Source organism: Neomonachus schauinslandi, chromosome 5 (genome assembly GCF_002201575.2).
Source record: "Neomonachus schauinslandi chromosome 5, ASM220157v2, whole genome shotgun sequence".
NCBI lineage: Eukaryota > Metazoa > Chordata > Mammalia > Carnivora > Phocidae > Neomonachus > Neomonachus schauinslandi.
Genome location: NC_058407.1, coordinates 123,922,955 through 123,943,533, shown reverse-complemented (window position 1 = coordinate 123,943,533; position 20,579 = coordinate 123,922,955). Strand labels below are relative to the sequence as shown.

General features: G+C 37.9%; 1 protein-coding gene across 1 annotated transcript; it reads right to left on the bottom strand.

Moving 5' to 3' along the window:
* Nucleotides 1–152: 152 nt before the first annotated feature.
* Nucleotides 153–20,550, bottom strand: CDNF (cerebral dopamine neurotrophic factor). The gene is made up of 4 exons (XM_021696764.2): nucleotides 20,421–20,550; nucleotides 6,775–6,902; nucleotides 5,575–5,716; nucleotides 153–824 (listed from the first exon to the last, which is right to left on the bottom strand). The coding sequence occupies exons 1-4, from the start codon at nucleotides 20,533–20,535 to the stop codon at nucleotides 646–648; spliced, it is 564 nt and encodes a 187-aa protein (XP_021552439.1). The 5' UTR covers nucleotides 20,536–20,550; the 3' UTR covers nucleotides 153–645.
* Between the last annotated feature and the right edge of the window lie 29 nt (nucleotides 20,551–20,579).

Here is a 20,579-nt window from a genome sequence, read left to right as displayed (position 1 = left end):
AAAACACTGACTCTATTTAAGTGGAGTCTTGATCTGTTTTCTGTAAGTAGGTATAAATAGGTTTTAAACAGGTATTCCTTCTTTGGGGAAATCCTAATTTCAAATACTGCCTCCTGCCCTCCCATATCGGATACCAAAAAGAGCCAGAACGTAGAGTGATTTGCAGTTGAATGTACAAAGTTTACTTTTTAAAACCTTTGATTATGCCATGTTATTGTTTTGGATTGAAGGTGGGAGTTAGGTAGGCCAAACTTTCTTTTATCCTAAACCAATATATTTAACTAAAACTTAATACACAGAGAGCAGCCTCTGAGCACTGTCTTCCTTCTTTGAATCGACTACTCCATCAATTTTTCAGTAGTTCACATTTCCCACTTTTAAGGAAATGGGCAAAGACAATATATATAATCCTTACAAAAATGATAAGAAAAGCACTGTTAGGTTTGGGTACCCTGCAAATGGAAGAGACCACTAATATTAGCAGTTTTCATCGTAAATCCAAGTAACCAATTCTTGGTTGGTTGTGTTACCAAAGCAAAAAGTATGAGACCACATACAGCGCAACTCCCAGTTACTCTTAACCAACAAGTCCATATCCTGGAGAGTCACTGTGTCTCTCCTTGATGGCACATCGGCATCGGAGGGTCACAGCTCTGTTTTGGGACGGGCTGCTGCATACTTGGGTGCCAGTTCAGTGATGAGATTCACATAGTCAGTTTTTTCTGCACAGGCTCTGCACCCCTCTCCCCAGCTGTGCAGTATCTGTTTCAGCTCTGCTACCCTCATCTTTGACAGGTCCACTGATGCCAGGTCCAATTTCTTTTCTAAACAACAAAAAGGAAAAGCACGGTTTTTAAAAAAACCAAAACAACCATGAAACACTTAGAAAGGCCAGTGGTGTTTCCTATCTTGGTGCCGACTACCCTGTGTTCCAAAGTGGGGGAACAGTTCCAATTTCTATGGAAACCAAGACATACCTAAGGAAAATGTGTTATGTACAAAGCTATTGGGATCATTAGTGTTCTATTCAACTTGCTTTCCATGGAATTATACTTGCTTCAAAACAGGGGCCTGGGTAGCTTTGAAGAATTTTGTGACCACTCCACGGCTTCTCAAGACCATAATTACTAAAATGACTACATTGCATCCTAATTGCTGCTCCTAAGATACAAAGAAGAGAATTGATAAATGGCAGTGCCTTGGGATGGTCTTGAGTGTGGCCAGATGAAAGTCTTAGATTGTAATTAACTAGAAAGTGATGGTTCGCTTTCTATACGAAGACATGTCTGCATTAAAACAGATGGACATACCTATTACAAAGCATTATCGAGTTTTTAAATACAAATTTAAGACACCAAAACACATGAATAAAATTAAGAGCATTCTCACTGGTCCTTAATTGTTTGGGATCTCTGCTTGAACTCACCTGATCCTCTGTCCCTACTGGGATTACAAAATCATCACAGCATTCATTGACAGTCTTTTGGGATATACCCACTTCTCTAATGTTGGCGCTTTGGTGCCAACCGATCTGGCTCCTAGCCTTCTTGCCAGTAACCGGCAGGAACACTTGTCATTAACATCCAACTCCTCTAGAAAGACTACTGTTTCCATTTACTACCTGCAGACAATGTGAAGAACTCAGCTACTTCTCTATTGTCAGACCCCAAAATAGGAAAAACAAACAAACAAAGCTCATCTATAACATACTCATGATTATAATTTCCCTGTCAGAATGGGGAAATTCTTTTCTTTCCCCCTCCCCCATGACCAGGTGTGTCCTTGAACATGGATACAACATTGAAGTTTGCTTATTAGTGGCAGCCCAGGACTTTTGCAGCTTGACTTCTCTTGAGGAACCCTTTCCTTTTTTCCCTTGCATAATAAAACACAGCATTTGAAAGCCTGTTATCAACCTAACATAGTGGTCAGGTGAGTTATCAAAAATTTCCAGTTAGTGTGCTCAAATCTAAAAGTTGGATTTTATACTTAGGAATAAATTTAACCAAAGAGGTGAAAGATCTATACACTGAAAACTACCGGAATAAACTGAAGAGAACACAAATGGAAAAACATCCTGTGTTCATGGACTGGAAGATTAATATTGCTAAAATGCCATCCTACCCAAAGCCATCTACAGCTTCAATGCAATCCCCATCGAAATTCCAATGGCATTTTTCACAAAAAACAGAAAAAATAACCCCAATTTGTATGGAACCACTAAAGACCCTGAATAACCAAAGCAATCCTCAGAAAGAACTAAGCTGGAAGCATTGCACTCCCTGATTTCAAACTATACTATAAAACTATAATAAAACAGTGTGGTACTGGCATAAAAACAGACACAGATACTAATGGAGTAGAATCAAAAGCCCAGAAATTAACCCTTGCCTATAAGGTCAACTAATATTTGACAGAGGAACCAAGAATATTCAATGGGGAAAGAACAGTCTCTTCAATAACTGGTGTTTGCAAAACTGGATAACCACATGTGGAAAAAATGAAACTGGACCCCTGTCTTATATCACTTAGGAAAATTAACTTGAAATGGATTAAAAAGTTAAACATAAAGCCCGAAACCATAAAAATCCAAGAAAAAAACATAGGGAAAGTCTCCTTGACATTGGTTCTGGCAACGATTTTTTGGATATGACACCAGAGCAAACAAAAACAAAAATCAGTAAGTGGGACTACATCAAACTAAAAAGTTTCTGCACAGCAAAGAAGCCATCAACAAAATAAATGGCAAGTTATGGGATGTGAGAAAATATTTGAAAATTACATATCTAATAAGGAGTTAATATCCAAAATATATTTAAAAACTCACACAACCCAATAGCAAAAAAATCCCAAACAATCTGACTAAAAAAATAGGCAGAGGAACTGAATAGATATTCTTCCAAAGAGGACATACAAATGGCCAACAGGTCCCTGATAAGGTACTCAGCATCACTGACCATAGGGAAATGCAAAACAGCACTACAATGAGGTATCACCTCACATTTGTTAGAATGGCTGTCATCAAAAACCTAAGAGATAGCAAGTGTTGGAAACAATTCAGAAAAAAAATCACTCTTGCTGGCAGTATAAGTTAGTACAGCCACTATGGAAAAGAGTATGGAAGTTCCTTTAAAAATTAAAAGTAGAACTACCAAATGATCTAGCAATCCCACTTCTGGGTATATATCAAAAGGAAATGAAAATAGGATATCAAAGAGATGTCTGCACTTCCATGTTCATTGCAGCATTATTCTCAATAGGCAAGATATGAAAACAACCTAAGTATCTATCAACAGATGAATGAATAAAGAAGATGTGATGTATGTGTGTGTGTGTGTGTGTGTGATGCACATGTATACACATACAACGGAATGTTATTCAGCCATGAGAAAGGAAACCTTGCCACTTGCGACAAGAATGGACTAAGTGAAATAAGTCAGAGAAAGATAAATACTGTATGATGTCACTTATACATGGAATCTAAAAAAGCCAAACTAATAGAAACAGAGCGTAGGATGGTGTTTACCAGGGTCGGGTGGGTGGAGAAATTAAGATGCTGGCAAAAGGGTATGAACTTCCAGTTACGAGTTCTGGGAATCTAATGTACACCCTGGTAGTTATGGTTAATACTATATTATATACTTGAATGTTGCTAAGAGGGTAGATCTTAAATGTTCTCATCACAGAAAAGATATGGTAATTATAAGACATGATGGAGGTGTTAGCCAACACGATGGTGATAATATTGCAATATATAAGTGTATCAAGTCAACATGTTGTACACCTTAAACGTGCACAATGTTTTATGTCAATTATATCTTAATAAATCTGGAAAAAATAAATAAAAGTTAAATTTTAAAGCCTTTTTTTATTTGGATGGTCAGCTATACCCTGTGCTCAGGGACCCTTCAATTTTTATAGTGATCCCCATCCTTTAAAAAAAAATAGATCTAGCAAAAACATACTTTTAGGTCAAAAGCCAAATGACACCCTCCTAATTGAAAACATAATCCCACTCTACACTTATCTTGTTTGTTCATTTCATGGCTGACTTAATAAAAGACCTTTAAACATAGACGCTTTTACAGCGCAAATTATTAATATCCCACCATTTGAAGCCCTGTTCAATCTCAACTTTCCTGCCAACCATAAGCTGGGAAGGAGAATTTAGAACTGCTGGTCTATTCAAGATAAATTATTGAAGGAAAAAGAAAACATTTTCTTCCGAGTGTCAGTAGTGTCTTTGAGTTTTTCTAGAGAACTTGGCATCTGACATTCATTTTAAAAGAGGAAAAACTCTGTAACCCTAAAACTATAAGGAAAACGTTGATCCCAAAATTAAAACTAGTTCATGGCTCCCCAAGGGCCTCTAGTGGCCAGCATTGCCAAAAGATTAGTAACAATGCATTTCTTTTCAATAATATCTGAATAATTTTTCTATTATTCAAGGAGCCAAGTAAGATCCTTGTATAAAGCAGATGTTATTCCAAGTACATTTGTCAAATGAAAGAATCAAGACAGGTTTGTCCCTTTTGTGAATATTGTTTATATGAACTCAATGATTCCTGCCTCTACTTCATTACTTGGAAGCCAATAAAAACAGATGCCTTCCCCATAATCACCACCTTGGAGATTAGGGCTTGCCCTTGGCAAATTAAGAAGTAGGTTGTCTTTGGTATCTTCTGACCTTAAACCTATTTAAAGCCAGCTTTGTCGCTATGGTGCATAGGCATATTACACAGCTATGTTGGAAAATAAGACTAAAATAATTCAGAGTTGGGTGCTAATTACTTAGGTAGTTTATAATACTACAGTGGGTCTGTAACATAAAACAATGACTTAAGCAAAAGAAGTGAGTCTTTCCTGGTAAAATCTCAGGTATTAAGGACAGGCTAAGGGAGGGATGCCCCAGGCTTTCAACACACCTATTCAGTGTACCCAAAAGGCTGACCCAGATACAAATCCTCAGTACTGTATAAGAATAGATCTATATCTGTGAAATTCATAAGGCCAAGGATAATGTTTTAAATAGGACATCTCCTCCCTTTCTTCACTGTTTACTTTAGGCACCCTCGATAAGCTTACTTCATAAAACACAACCCGACTTGATGTGAATAACCTATTTCCTAAAATTTAAAACCGGCAAGATGGTAGACAAATCTAGGGGGAAAAGATACAGTCCATGTTTAAAACTTCAAAGTCCCGACATGGCCTTTGAATAGATGAAACTTTTGTCTTAATAGGTTACCAAGAGCTAAATCACCATGAATAGCTGCTCCCTTTACATTTGGAATTTTTCCTTGACACACATAGTTGACATTGCCTTGGTGATTTAAGAGTTTAAACCTGGCTATCCGGGTTGGCAGTTTTGCTGAATGCTGATTGTGCCAGTCTTCGTTTCTCTTCCCCAAAGGAGCTCAGATGGTGCTAGGCACCATTCAGCAGCCCAGCAACCTACTGGCGAGTGGAGATTGCCTTCCCTTCTCCCACTGACTTTTTAGAAACAGGGACCTTGGTTTGGAGAATGTGCAATGCTCTGGACATATTGGAAAAATACATTTGTCTCCATTATACCATATTTCAGTTCACAGATCTGGTTGTCCATCTTCTTGAGCTTCTCGCAAATCTTTGGTGCAGGCATATGCACACTCATTGGGCGAGCGACTTCATTGAGGATCTTTGTGGCTGCATCCTTCGTTGCACCTAGATAATAGCACTGAAGGAGTACAAAGAGAATTTAGTGTCCTGGGTGATGAAAAAAAGTAGTTAATATAGTTTGGAGAAGTGAGAAAGAGGTTAACCTAGTTTTCATGGCCCAGCTATTAAATTTTAACCCCTGCTGACTAAGGCACCAGAAAACAAATGATTCCATCCCCGTGATCATGTTAATTAGAAGTGCCCTACAATTCACACGATGCTCAAAGACTAATAAGAGCCAACGTTTGCTAAGTGTTTTCTCTGTGCCAGGCACTGCTCTCGGGGCTTTAAAGGTCTTAACTTATTGAATTCTCACAACAATCCTGTGAAGTAAGTACTATAATTATCCCCTTTTTACACCCAAGTCACCTGAAGGTCACCAGCTGGTAAGCAGAAGAGACGGAATTTAAACATCTAGCATTTTGGCTCTAGAGTCCATGTCCTTCTCCATCATGCTATGCTGCCTTTCCAGCTGCCTAACTGAGACAATTTACATTTAAAAATATGAAACTTAATGGCACAAATAAATGTTGAGAGTTTTACAATGTGTCAGTGTTGAACAGTCAACAATGCAGATTTAACTGACAAATTGAACATGAAAATTTTAGGCAAAATGAATTGGCCTGCAATGATCTGTATTGAAATAAAACACTTTAATGAAAAGTCATCTGTGTAAACCCAGGAAACACCATTATAAGAAAATATAAATACTTCATTAGTTATGTATAAATGATGTGATAAAAATGTTTGGACAGGTTTAACTAATAGTCTTGGTAACAAATAAAGAGTCTACCCACTGTTAACCCAGGACAGAAAATTCTCATGAGGAATCTGTGTAACTTTACTTAAAACATGGAATTGCTTGTCTATTCAGAAAGCAAAATGAAACCAGATACATTCTAAATGAAAATACATAGGACTACATTTCACTGGATGATCAATTTCTGCCTGCTGTCTACAATGAACATGCTTGAGGCAAGCATTTAAGCAGGAGAACATTAAGACTAAGATGAGAAATGAAACTATTAACAGTTTCTTCAAGCATAAGGGAAAATGAACAGGGAAAATTTACTATACCAGGCGGTTTTCTTTTCCTTTGACATCCAAGCAAAAGCTGACCAATTCCTTTTCTATGGTGTCCAGGGAAAAGTTGACTTCTCTGGCTATCAAGGAGTTATAGAATCGGTTCAAGAATTCTTTACATACTAGAAGGATCAAAGAAATTATGTAGTTATGTACAAAATAACCATGACCACACCTATGTGTATGCCCCGCTCACCAAATAAAAAAGTTAAATATGATTCAACACATTGTGACAATGGATTCAAATTATAAGTAAGAATTGTTTGGGGTCTATAGCTATTTGCTTAAAATTGGGCCTTGAATAATATGAACTTATCGAAGTAATCAATCTTTGGAACCAACTTGAACCTAAAATGAGACTTTTCCCACAAAAGTTAACCCTAAAAGAGAATACAGCTTTATATAGGATACGATTCTTGGGACAGCTTTGTTTAAAGCACAGAGAAAAACCTGAATACATATCTTAAATGAAACCCCTTGGTAGTCTGCCTAGGTCTGTAAGTTCTATCATCATGAACCTAAGTGAAACTCCAATTTGAACAATCATATTCAATCCCAGCATCCAAAGCCAGCGAAGAAGCAGAGGAGCTAAGAAGTGGCACAGGCAATAACCATAGTTAACATTTGTTGGGTGCTTAAAGGTGCTGGCGCCGTTCTAATGTATGTTATTAACTCATTCAAGTCTCAGAACAAAGCTATGCTACTATCCTTATTTTACAGGTGAGGTAACTGAGTCAAAGAGAGGCCAGTTAACTTGCCTAATAAGTGCTAGAGAGGGAATTAGATCCCAGGCCATTGGACACTGGCCCTACACACTTATCCATTAGGTACCTCTGCAGTAGGAGGATACTGCTTTTCCCATGTTGCTTTTCCAGATGGGGCAAGTGTCTGGCCCTAGCAAGCAGAGAGGGAAATGGAGGCCAGAAGCTTATGCTGGAAAACAGTGGCCCTAGTATTAGAGACAGAATTCTAGAGAAACATACTAAGGAAGAGTGGAGAGTGCTCCAGCCCTTGGTTCTATCCCTACTCTTGATTCATGGTATTAACTAAAACCAGGTAATGTGCTGCCATCCCCAATATTCAAGTGTCTTATCTATCTGTCTGGTAAATGAGGCAAGATCCACCGATCACCCTAATACACAAACTAGACACCTACTGTAGTTTAAACTATGTTCATCTGATTAAATTACTTTATTTAATAAACATTTATTGACTACTTCCTATGTATAAAACACCTTAGGAAGCCCTACTAACAGATGAACTTCAGGAAGGAGGCAAGATCCAGAAAGGAGAATCAGGTTGCAAGAAGTAATATGAGAAGAAAAAATGGCAAGTGGGAGAGAAATCTAAATCAAGATTAACTGTGTAACAATAATAATAAACATGTAGGGGAATAAGCATAAGGTAAAACCCCAAAACAGGACAATCCTAACACATAAGATGAGAAATACAAGAAAATTCACTTGAAACTTCCTAAGATCCTTTATCATCCAGAAGAGGGTGGAGAAACATTACTGTTAAGTCATAATAATTTTTAGCCAATTACTCATGTTAACAACGTAAGGGTAGTAACTAAAAAATATAAACAGATTGCTTTCAGATCCATATTGGTGCAGGGTATGGGAAGGGATTGTTCAAACATTATCAGTCCACTGGAAGGCAGAAAAGTTTAAAAAAAAAAAAAGAAAAAGAAAGAAAGCACAATACATTTTTTTTAAAAAAAACATGAAATTAAGTGGGAAAAATAAACCCAAATATATCATTAATTACAATAAGCATGAATATTAAACTTGCAGTTATAGAACAGGATTTTTCAGAGCAGAACTATCAAAAATTCAATTATCTGCTGTTTATAAGAGTCACATAAAAAGTATGAGACTACAAAAAAGGTTGAAAAAACAAAAAACAACAACAAAATTGAGGAGATTTTAAAAATAATAAGATATGCCTAGAAAATGCTAACCAAAATCTGCTTTAGTCCTATAAAGCATTTTTGAGAATAACAACAGTCACTACTAACCATAAAATGAACCATTTACCAGAAATACCAAAATAAATGTTCTAAACTAATGTACAGCCATTAACATAGCTTAATAATACAGAAAATCCTGATAGAATCATAAGAAGAAATTGACAAATTCACAATAACAGTAGATGGTTGAACATCCTCACAGCAATCATTTGATCAAATTGACCAAAAGTTAATAAGGACATTAAATATTTGAGCACTATTCACAAGTTTGACCTTCTACCATATGGAACCCTTCTCCCCCAAATTAGAGAACCCACATTCTTTTCAAGAAAATTTGTAATATTTACATTAATTTGCCAGGTAGTAGGCCAAAAAGCAGTTCTCAACAAGCACCAAAAAACCCATACTAAGCAGGCCACATTCCCCGAATATAATTAGAAATCAGTAACAAAAATATGATCCAACTGAGTGTCTGCCCTCCTTATGCCTAGAAATTTTTAAAACACATACTTCTAACTAATCCATGGGTCAAAGAAAAAGTAGGAAGTAACAGAAATGTACAATTTTCAGTACTTAATTCCAGGAAAAATACTATATATAAAACTTAAGGATTACAGTTAAGCAGTACTTACAAAGAAATTCATAACATTATTATCTTTCAAAAGAAAAAAATGAAAAAGAGTAAGCATTCAACTTAAGGTTTTTAAAAGTATAACTATATAAACCAAAAGAATATAGAAACTACTGATAATAAAACCACATAAATTAAGCAGAAAAAAATAAAAATAAATGAAACTAATGGTCAGTAAAGATAGATAAGTTCTTAGCAAGGAAAAAAGTGATAAAGAATTTTTTTAAGTGGTAAATCAAATAATATTCAGACAACCAAATAACAAGTAAGAACTCTTGGTAATTAAAATATGATTGCTAAATTAAAGAAAAAAGTTGACCAGATTTATTTAGGGGATCAAGTTGGGGGGAAAAATCACCAGGAAGTAGACCAAAAGACAAAGAGGTGGAAAATGATTAATGAAATTTAAGAAATTCAGGAAGACAAATACCTAAATAATATGACCTTCAAAAAGATAGAAGAGGGAATAGTCAAAGAACCAACATAGGGAATATTCTCATTAGTGGAAGACACAAATATCTGGATTGACAGACCCACAAAATTGAAAAAGATCTATACCAACACATAAAAATCAAGAAACTTTAGAACACTGGTAAAAAAGAAAAGATTCTATAATTCTGCTGAAATCTAAAATAGCTCTAATAACAATTATGAAATAGAGTGTCATTAGATTTCTTAACCCTGGAAACTATAAGAAAATAGCTTAATGTCATTAAAATTCTACAGAAAATATGTTTTTGACCTAGAATTCTATAAACAGTCAAGCTATTCATTAAAATGTCAAAGTAAATAAAGTCATTTTCAACACTCAAGATCTCAAAATTATATTATCATGTGCTGTTTTTAAGGACAGTAGGCTTCACCAAAACATAAGAGTGAACCAATCAAAGGAATGCCTTGGGTTCCAGGAAACAAAGGTCAAACACAACAAAGAGACCAAGGAAATTCCCAGGAGGGGAGGGAGTCTTAGGACAACAGTGGTGTAGCTGGCTGGAGAGATGCCTGTCCAGGTTAAAGCAGGACACAGAGAGTCCCAGGAATGATGCCACCAAGCAGAAGATCAAACTAATAGACTACCTGATGTGGTTAACTTGTTCAAAGATGATTTTCAGTTCTGTTGGGGGGGGGGGAGGATATATATAGATATTTTTTAAATTTATTAAAATTATTTATTTAATTTTATTTATCATTTAATAATTATTATTTAATAAATGTATTAATCATATGTAATTATTATTTAATAAATTTGGAACAAATTTATTAGATTGGAACAAAAATTAACCAAAGAAAATTGAGGCAAGTTTTAATTCAAGGGGAGAAAGATATACATGAAAGATGAAATTCTGGTGCACTAGATAACTAACTTTTGAATAAAATTTACATGACACAACAATATAAACCCTGAGATTTATTTTTACCCCAAGTGGTGATATAAATGTATGTAAAATGGGGGAATGGGTGTGCAAGAGACAAATGTGGGTGGGTGTAATAGATCTAAAACTTCATTTTTAAAAGATAATAAAAGTGCCAAACTGAAAAAGAACATTTTAAGCAGTTTATTTAGATTAATAAAGATATGTTTCAGATGAAGCAGCTAAACTACTTGGAAGTAGCTGCAGAGGAAAGCACTATCTAGAGAAGAATGGATAGGTGCTTAACATTTTTCAATATAGACCCAGGAAAAAAAAATTTACATTTTAAACTTCTGCATATACATAACTATTTGATAATAAAAAAGGAGACATACCTAGAGAGAGAATAGAGACTTTAAAATCATAAGAAAACACCATAAGAAAAGCTTTATTTCAATAAATTCGGAAACAGCATAGACAACATCCTAGAAAAGTATAACAAAAATAAACTTACGTAGAAATAAGAACCTGAACCGACCTAAAAGCCATTTTAAAAAATTGAGGCAGTAATTAAAAATCTACCAGGGAAAAAAAGAACCCAGCTATCAGAACTATTTTATATAAACTATCACAGAGACAAGAATAGCAAAGGAAAAGAAAGGAAAGAAAACCTCCCAAATTTTAATGAGATTGGCCAAACCTTGACATCAAAACCAGGCAAGGACAATATGAGACAAAAATGACTGGCCAATTTCACGTTTTGAAAATAAAACGCACGTTAAAAAAATCATAATCAAGGAAGAATCACGTCAGTGACCAAGATGTTTTAAAATTAGAAAAGCTAATAATTCAATTATAGGATCATCTCAATAGATGTATATGTGTTTAATAAAATCGAATTTCTGTTCATGATTAAAGCAAGCATCCATATAAAGACACTTAGCAAACTCGGATAGAAAAGAACTGCATTGACTTGATAGAGGATATCTACGAAAGCTCTACAGCAAATGTCCTACATTAACAATAAAATGATCCTTTGTCACCACTTGTATTCAATACAGAACCAGATGTGTTAGCTAGTGGAAGAGATGTTTGTTAGAAAGGAAAAAGTGGGGTGCCTAGGTGGCTCCATTGGTTAAGCATCTAACTCTTGATTTCAGGCTCAGGTCATGATCTCAGAGTCATGAGATCGAGCCCCACATCAGGCTCCATGCTCAGCATGGAGTCTGGTTAAAATTCTCTCTCTCTCCCTCTGACCCTCCCCACCCAGGACACAATCTCTCAAAAAAAAAAAAAAAAAGGAAAAAAAGAAAAGAAAAGAAGGAAGGAAAAAGCAAAATTTTTATCATTTGCAGACTATATGATTGCCTAGGTAGAAAAACATTCTTAATAAGGACAGCATTATGCAAAATTGCTGAATATCAGATTAATACAAAGAAACAATGAGGAACCTGCAAATTTAAAATAAGAAATCATTTACAATCGTGACAAAAATTCCAGTGTAACTAGGAATAAATTTAATGAAATATATCAAGACTTTGAAAGAAAAAATTATAAAACTTGATCAAAAGATCTCAAAGTAGACCTCAGAAATGGAAAAATAAACCATGTTCATGGATGGGAAGAGTCAATATTATGGATTATAATTATTTTGAAGTAAATCTATACATTTAATGTTATTCCAGGGGCACTTGGGTGGCTCACTCGGCTAAGCTCCGGCTAAGCTCCGCCATGATCCCAGGTCATGATCCCAGGTCATGATCCTAGGCTCCCTGCTCAGCAAGGAGTCTGCTTCTCCTCCTGCCTCTCCCCTTGGCTTGTGCTCACTCTCTCAAAGAAATAATGTTGTTCCAATCAAAATCCCGATAGGACTTTTATAGATTTTACAACCTGGTCCAAAAATACATACGAAGAAACAAGAGCAAATGAAAGTCAAGAAACGTTTGAAGAAGAAGAAAAAAAAGAGGGGCGGGGGCGCCTGGGTGGCTCAGTCGTTAAGCATCTGCCTTCGGCTCAGGTCATGATCCCAGGGTCCTGGAATGGAGCCCCGCATCGGGCTCTCTGCTCAGCGGGGAGCCTGCTCCTCCCTCTCCCACTCCCCCTGCTTGTGTTCCCTCTCTCGCTGTGTCTCTCTCTGTCAAATAAATAAATAAAATCTTTAATAAAAAAAAAAAGAGGGGCGCCTGGGTGGCTCAGATGGTTAAGCATCTGCCTTCAGCTCAGGTCATGATCTTCCGGTCCTGGGATTGAGCCGCACATCGGGCTTCCCGCTCAGCGAGGAGCCTGCTTCTCCCTCTCCCTCTACCTCTCCCTCTGCTTGTGCTCTCTCTGTCTCTCTCTCTCTCAAAATGAATAAATAAAATATTTTTTTAAAAAAAAGGAGTTTGAGGAGTAGACGTTATCATCTATCAAGATTTAGTTCTAGAGCTACAGCATTGAAAACACTGTGGGAATGGCACAGAAATAGACCAGGAGACCTAGTCTAGAAACAAATGCACAAATAGAGTCTAGAAACAAATGCACAAATCTAGAGAAGGTTGGTAAAGGATGGAAGTGATGCTAAAAATCAATGGAGGATAAAAATATACTAGTCAATAAATGGTACTAAGACAACTCACCAGTGAAAAAGATAAACTTAGATCTCTATCTAAAACTACATGCAAACATAAATCCCAGGTGAATAAAGATTTATATGGGAAGAGCAGCACTACAAAACTTTTAGAAGAAAACCCAGGAAAGCATCTTCATGACATCAGGATAGAGAAGAAATATTTCTTTTTTTTTTTTTAAGATTTTATTTATTTGACAGAGAGACACAGTGCAAGAGAGAACATAAGCAGGGGGAGTGGGAGAGGGAGAAGCAAGCTCCCCGCTGAGCAGGGAGCCCGATGCGGAGCCCTATGCAGGGCTCGATCCCAGGACCCTGGGATCATGACCTGAGCCGAAGGCAGACGCTTAACGACTGAGCCACCCAGGCACCTCAAGAAGAAATATTTCTTAAAGAAGTTACCAAAACACAGATCATACATTGGATTACAGCAAAATTAAACACTTTTGTAATGCCAAAGAAATCATAAACAAAAGATAAGACAAGTCACAGACTGGAGGTAGATATTTAAAACTTACATAACTGACTAAAGATTAATATCTAGAATACATGAAAAATTGCTATGGTCATACCCTTGGGTCCAGTCATTACCAATGACTATAATCTCTCTATAATTTTAGTTGAAACATCCCATTGTCTGACCATCACCTCCTATCTCTCCAGCTCATGTCCTCTAACACCCAACGCCCAAGATCTCCGACCCCACCAGGTCATACAATCCATTGATTTTCCCACCTTTTTCACCACGCTTCCTTACTCAGTTTAGATTCCATGTTCTACAGTATAGTCACTTCTTTGCACATAAATTCAATTCTCTTGCATCTCCCTCCCTCATTGTATGCACCTGGAAAAACCCTAAGCCCTAGTTAAAACCAACTCTCCACCCAGTTTGTACCTACACTCACTGAACATAACTGGAGGAAATAACACAGTGGTGCTCACTGGCCTCACTTTAAATTCATGACACTAATTTCCAGTAAGCCATCAGGGCTGTTCAACAACCCTACTCCCTTGGCCATACCCACACTGTATCCAACTCCCCAAATGACAATTGCAAAGCTGCTCTCTCTTCAAAGCTTGTCTGGCACCTCCACCCCATCCTCACTCCCACCTCATGATCCTGCATCCTATTTTTCTGAGGAACAAAACGCAACAGGAGAGAAGTCTCTCCTGCTTCTGCTGTCACATCAACCACACCTGTACCTGCATATTCTGCCTTAATTCTATGAACGAACTTTGACAACCCCTCCACCCGCTATAGAGATCCTATCAACTCCCTCCTCCTGCACCTCTGCGCTCTCCCTCCTGTCTGGTTCCCCATTAGCCTGCAACATGATGTGTTACTTCTCATATCTTGGAAGCAACAGAAAGATCTCTCAACACCACATTCCCCGCCTCACCACCGCCCAATACCACCACATTTGCCCCTTCCTCTTTAAGAAAAACAAAGAATTTTTGTGCTGTGGTTTCCAAGTCTCTCCTCTCTTCCTCTCCCTCACTCCTCCCACACCTAGTTTAAAGTCAGTGAGTCATAAAAGGTTTGTTGTGAAAGACAGGGTCCTTCGCCTCCCCTTGTGACCTGATTATTTGTTTTTTTGTCTACTTCCTTGTTTTGTCCTGCATGATACTTACAGTCACTTGAAATGTATTTGTGGAGATTATTTGAGGCATAGAATTATGATGTCTTATTTCCATAAAGGATTTGTGTCTGTATTTATCAGGCTTAGGAGCTACTAGCCAGGGACTACTTTAAACTAAATTGACAGCTTGATATTTTCTTGGACCCCTTATGTGAAATTTAGCTGCAAATCCAAGTGAGGATATCTTGTGGTTATAATCTCTCAGAAATGTGTTTATTCTTTCTTCAATTCTGCTCAGTGTCAAGGAAATTTTCCTTAGAGACCTCTGTGGGTAGGGATGGGTTAGCTTTATTGCTCGTTCAACCTTACACAGAGGGAGAAACACTTTGGGAATCCCAGATTAACAGCGAAGAGTGTCTTAGTAGATTCCTTACCTAAAACAAGTCTTAGGCTTTGCCTTCCATCTCCCTCACACCAAAGATCACCTTTGACTGGCCACTGTCATCTGGGCAGAATGAGTGTAAACTCAGTTTACCATTCAGGACTGCTTCTTCCCCTTCAATTTTGCCCTAGTAAATCTTTCTATCTTGTCAGCTCTTGGATCCTTTATGATGTTTTCATATTTTCTCCTGCAGCATTAGGATTTCTTGGCCAGAGGATTGCTGTAATCTGACCCACTAAGTTCCCAACATTCTGACCAGAGTCTTTAAAAATGAAAGATTATGCTACTTCATAGCTCAACACCCTCCTGTGGTTTTCCATATCACTCAGAGTCTAATCCAGTCTCTAGATTGTCCCACAGTCCCGGCTGACCTGACTTTCCACTGCCTCTCACACCTCAGGGTCTGTCACCTCTCCCACTTAAGCCACATCGCTCTGTCCTCAACAAAGTACCTAGATTGGGTGTGAAATGTATTTTTTGGCTGAAGAAAAGAGATTCTGCATATCTGTAAGAAAATTGCAGTCCAATAGGGAAAAGTTAAGTTGAAAGTGCATATAATCTATCACCCAGAAATTCTTGCTCTATGACCTAGAGAAATCATCACCAATGTGCTCTAGGAGACATGTATAAGAATATTCAGAGGACCATTGTTTAAAGTTATGTAAAAGTGGGAAGAACCTAACCGAACCTCCAAGAGAGAATAGTTACATACACTGTATTTCACTCAGAAAGTGGAATTCTAGAGGCAAGTTAAAAAGAATGAACTATGTCTGTAGTTATCAACGTATAAAATGCCCCAATATAATGTTGAATGAAAAAGGTTGCAAATGAATATGTACAATGTACAATTATATACAACTAAGATCAAAAAAATTACATAGATTATTTGTGGATACACACATTTATAGTAAGAGTTCTTTAAAAATGGAAAAGAAGCACACATTAACTTTAGAACAGACATTTCTCCTGGAAAGGGAGAGAAAACAGTGGCTACAAGTGTGTTATTTTATTTTTTAAAGACAGAATGGTAGCAAATGTAGCAAAATATTGACAATGAATCTAGATGCTAGGTATAGGTCATATAAAAATTTTCCTGTATGTTTGAAGTAGTTGCTAATTGATGTTAAAAACTCACCACAATATCTTTGACTGTCACAGAAATCCCCCATATGCTCAATAAAATATTTGGTAATGTTAGTGAAATTGAATTTAAAATTTTAAGGTGAAATCACATATCAATTAAGCAATTATTAGCCAGAGCCCAAAAGGGGAAAACAGTATTTGGAAAATATAATAATGCCACCTGCAGGAAAAGAGCTACAAGCTTTTCAAAAAGATAATGATAAATGCTCAAAATCAGGTTGGTGGAATAATTAAACTGGCAGTGGGCTAGAAACATTATTTTCAACAGTTCCATCCACACCTTCTAAAACTGAAGTCAGTCCCACATTATCTACTTGATTTTGGAGGAAAAATTTAAAAAGACACCAGATTAATCTGGGTGATACCAGGACTAGGGGAGAATTGCTACCTAAGAATATTCATATGTTGGGGCGCCTGGGTGGCTCAGTTGGTTAAGTGACTGCCTTCGGCTCAGGTCATGATCCTGGAGTCCCGGGATCGAGTCCCGCATCGCGATCGAGTCCCGCATCGCGATCGAGTCCCGCATCGCGATCGAGTCCCGCATCGCGATCGAGTCCCGCATCGCGATCGAGTCCCGCATCACCTGCTCGGCGGGGAGCCTACTTCTCCCTCTGACCCTCCCCCCTCTCATGTGCTCTCTCTCTCTCATTCTCTCTGTCTCAAATAAATAAATAAAATCTTTAAAAAAAAAATTGCAAGCATCCCTCTATAAAAAAAAAAAAGAATATTCATATGTTATAAGGAGTTAAGAGTTTAGAAATAGCCAGAACTTCTTGAATAATTTGTGTACTACTTCATTGTTCCGATTTTATTTTTAATATTTCCTTAAATAATTTAGTTCCCAGCAGTATACTCAGAAGCGGTATAGTTAGTTATTCAGTGCTTGGGCTCTGAAGGCAGACTCTCTGGGTCCAAATCCTGGCTTTATTGATTACTAACTGTGTGACTTTGGGCCTTTCACTGTTGAATCATCTGACAGTCTAATTTGAAGTCCATCAGTATTTTTTTCTCTGGCTATGTTTAAGATTTTCTCTTTGTTTCTTCTTCTTTCTCTCTAGTGATTCATTCTTGACAATTTCTTCGATCTTCTTAGTTATTAATTATTTTATCAGCTGTATCTAATCTTCTATTAATCCCATTAATTTCTATTTGTAGCCATTTAATCTGGTCCTTTTCCAAATATGGTTGGACATTTTTAAGAGTCTTTGCCCTTTATTTATATTTTCAATCCCTTCCTTTATTTCTTAAAACAAAATAAATGTATTTTCTACCCTGTGCCTGATAATTCCAGTACCTGAAGCCTTTCCACTAGTTTCTGCCACTAGTCGAAACTTGCTGTCACTCATGGTGCCCTTCTTCCTCATGGGTGCAAGACTTTTCTGAATGTAAGCTTTATTTCTTAGACTTTATGAGAATTATTTGCAGGCTGGGCTAAAGGTGGATTCCTACAGGTAAGATCAATATTTGCTGATGTCTAAAACCCCATTAAACTAAAATTTCAGTTTGAGATGTTTTGGACCATCCAGGTTGTGTGCATTTGGGCCTCAATGCGTAAGTGGGCTATCTTGTGATTAGGAGTTATCTGGAGACATTTTTGTTTTCCCTTTTGGTACAAAGTTCAAGTACCACAATTGCTTTTAGTCTCTAAGGATGGGGGTAGTGTTGTGGTTATTTCCAGGTCATCTTTTATAATGGAGGTCTAGCTCTTTGGGATTTCAGATTAATTGGAGGAAGACCTTATATTAAACTCCTAACTTGGGAAGGTCCTGGGCTTTGTCTTTATTCTCTTTATTCTACCAAAGCCAGGAAAACCTAAATGCAGATTGCCCGGGTAACAAATGCCCTCAAGGCAAAAGCCACCTTCCCATTCCTTTTACCTCTTTTAGTTTCCACTTTCACCTTGATTTTTGGCCTCTGGTTATACCTTACTAACTTACTCTTAAAATTATTTTTAGGAGCACCTGGGGGGCTCATTGGTTGAGCATGACTTTTGATTTCTGCTCAGGTCATGATCTCAGGAGTCCCAGGATAGAGCCCTGAGGCAGGCTCCTCACTCAGCAGGGAGTTTGCTTGTCTCCCTTTCCCTGTGCCCCTCCCCCATCCCTCACATGCACACGCACAAAGTCTCTCAAATAAGTAAATAAATCTTTAAAAATATTTTTACATTTTTTTAAATTTTATCCAGTGTTTTTAGTTGTTTTCAGCTAGAGGATCAGTCATGTTGTCTTTTAGAGCTCCACGTCCTATTCATTCCTAATGCTATTAATAGGAACAGAACATTAAATATAACAGCCTGTCATTTGTATTTTTAACATTCACCGAGCAATTAGTAAGTACCAGACAGTGTTCTAGTGGTTGAAAAACAAAGTCCATACCCTCAAGGATTACATGCTAGGGAATAAATAAAAGTATCTTGTGGCTGTGAAGAAAAAGAAACATGGTAATGGGGGTAGAGAGTGACAAGGTAAGTAGTAGTATTCTAAATGGAGTGGTCAAGGAAAACCTCTTGGATAAAGTGGTATTTGAGCAGCAACCTTAAGAAAGGGAGAGAAAACCATAAGTGGACTACTTGGGGTAGGACTCTCCGGGCAAAGGGAAGAAGTGCAAAGGCTCTAGTGCAGGAGTGTCCTTGGCGGGTCCAAAAAACAGTCAGGGCACCAGAGTTATGGAAGCAGAGTGACCAAGGGGAGGGAGGACCGTAGAAAATGAGGTCTAGTCCAACACGCAATAATCACCATATGCTGTAATAAATCTAGGAAAGATGGCATACGCTTTACATTCAACTAATCCAGGGGCTCTGGCTTTTCTGAAATGTTTTCAGATAAATGCTCCAGAAATTAAATTACTAATGAGTAATCAGATCAATTGTTTGTGTCTCACAAATTCTGCTTTAAATGCATAGGATGCAGTTATAAGATTCTTTAAACAAAATTATAACTTAGCTGAACAAATATATCTATAGAAAATTTAAAAATGACATCGTGTAGATATTTTCAATTTCTGGAGAGAAGTTTAATTACCGCAGGGCTGGTAGAAAACTGGACTCCAATTCCTAACACCTCATTAAGTTGTTATACAAACTACACTCATCCAGTTATTCAATGTATACTGTGAATCTACAGTTTCCTGTTAAGTAGGGATAGAGTCCCAAGGTTACAGAAGGGTGAGGAGGAGATCCACTTTATATAAATTATTTTGGTCAATGAAAAATGGTTGTTACAGCAGTCCAGGAGGAAGGGGCTAGCATAGCCAATTATCTTCTCTAATCTTGTTAACAACCCTCTGAAGTAGGTACTATCACGCATATTTTGCAAGGAAGGGGCATGGGGACTCAGAGCAGAAGGGTTGGCGGAACCTAGTCCCACGTGTTCTGATTGCAGTGCCTAGCCTAGGTTCTGCGAGCAGAAGAGGAATCATCCCTGGGTATTCCTCCTAAAGAGTTAATATACTCCTCTATAAATCAACTTCACTCGGTAAGTCCTAACAAACGTTACTTTTGTTCTCTGGTTTAAGCCACCTCGACTCAATTACAGACAACTTGTTTTATTTTTCTTTTGGGAGTCAAACAAATTTAAATTTGAAAGACCTCGCCTGGCCAGGGAGGGGCCAGACTCGCTCCTCAGCGGCAGCAGCATGGACGCAGCGCCAGGGTCTTCTGAAGCTGGTTGCGTCTACACAATATCTAATCCAAATCCCAAATAGCCCAAGAACAGAACGCGGCCTCAAGGTGTCACTGGGCCGGGATCGAACTTTTGCCTAGGCTTGGGCGAAGGCGATGGGAAACCAGTGACGGGGACCTGCATTTCCTGAGTTAAATGTTATTTATAGCCAGGGCCGGGGGAAGCCAAAGCCGACAACAGCTGCGGGGCAGCGCGGTGCCATCGCCAAGCAAGCAGGTCTCACACCGCTCACCTTCACAGTCGGCCCCTGGCCGTTCCCCGGCCTCCTGGCCCAGCGCCGGCCCCGGGTTAGAGACCCAAAGCCCGGCAAAAAAGACCACCACTGCGGCTGGGCCCGTGCACCACATGCTGAGCCAGCCGCTCCAAACGCCTCGCCACCCGCGTCCACCGC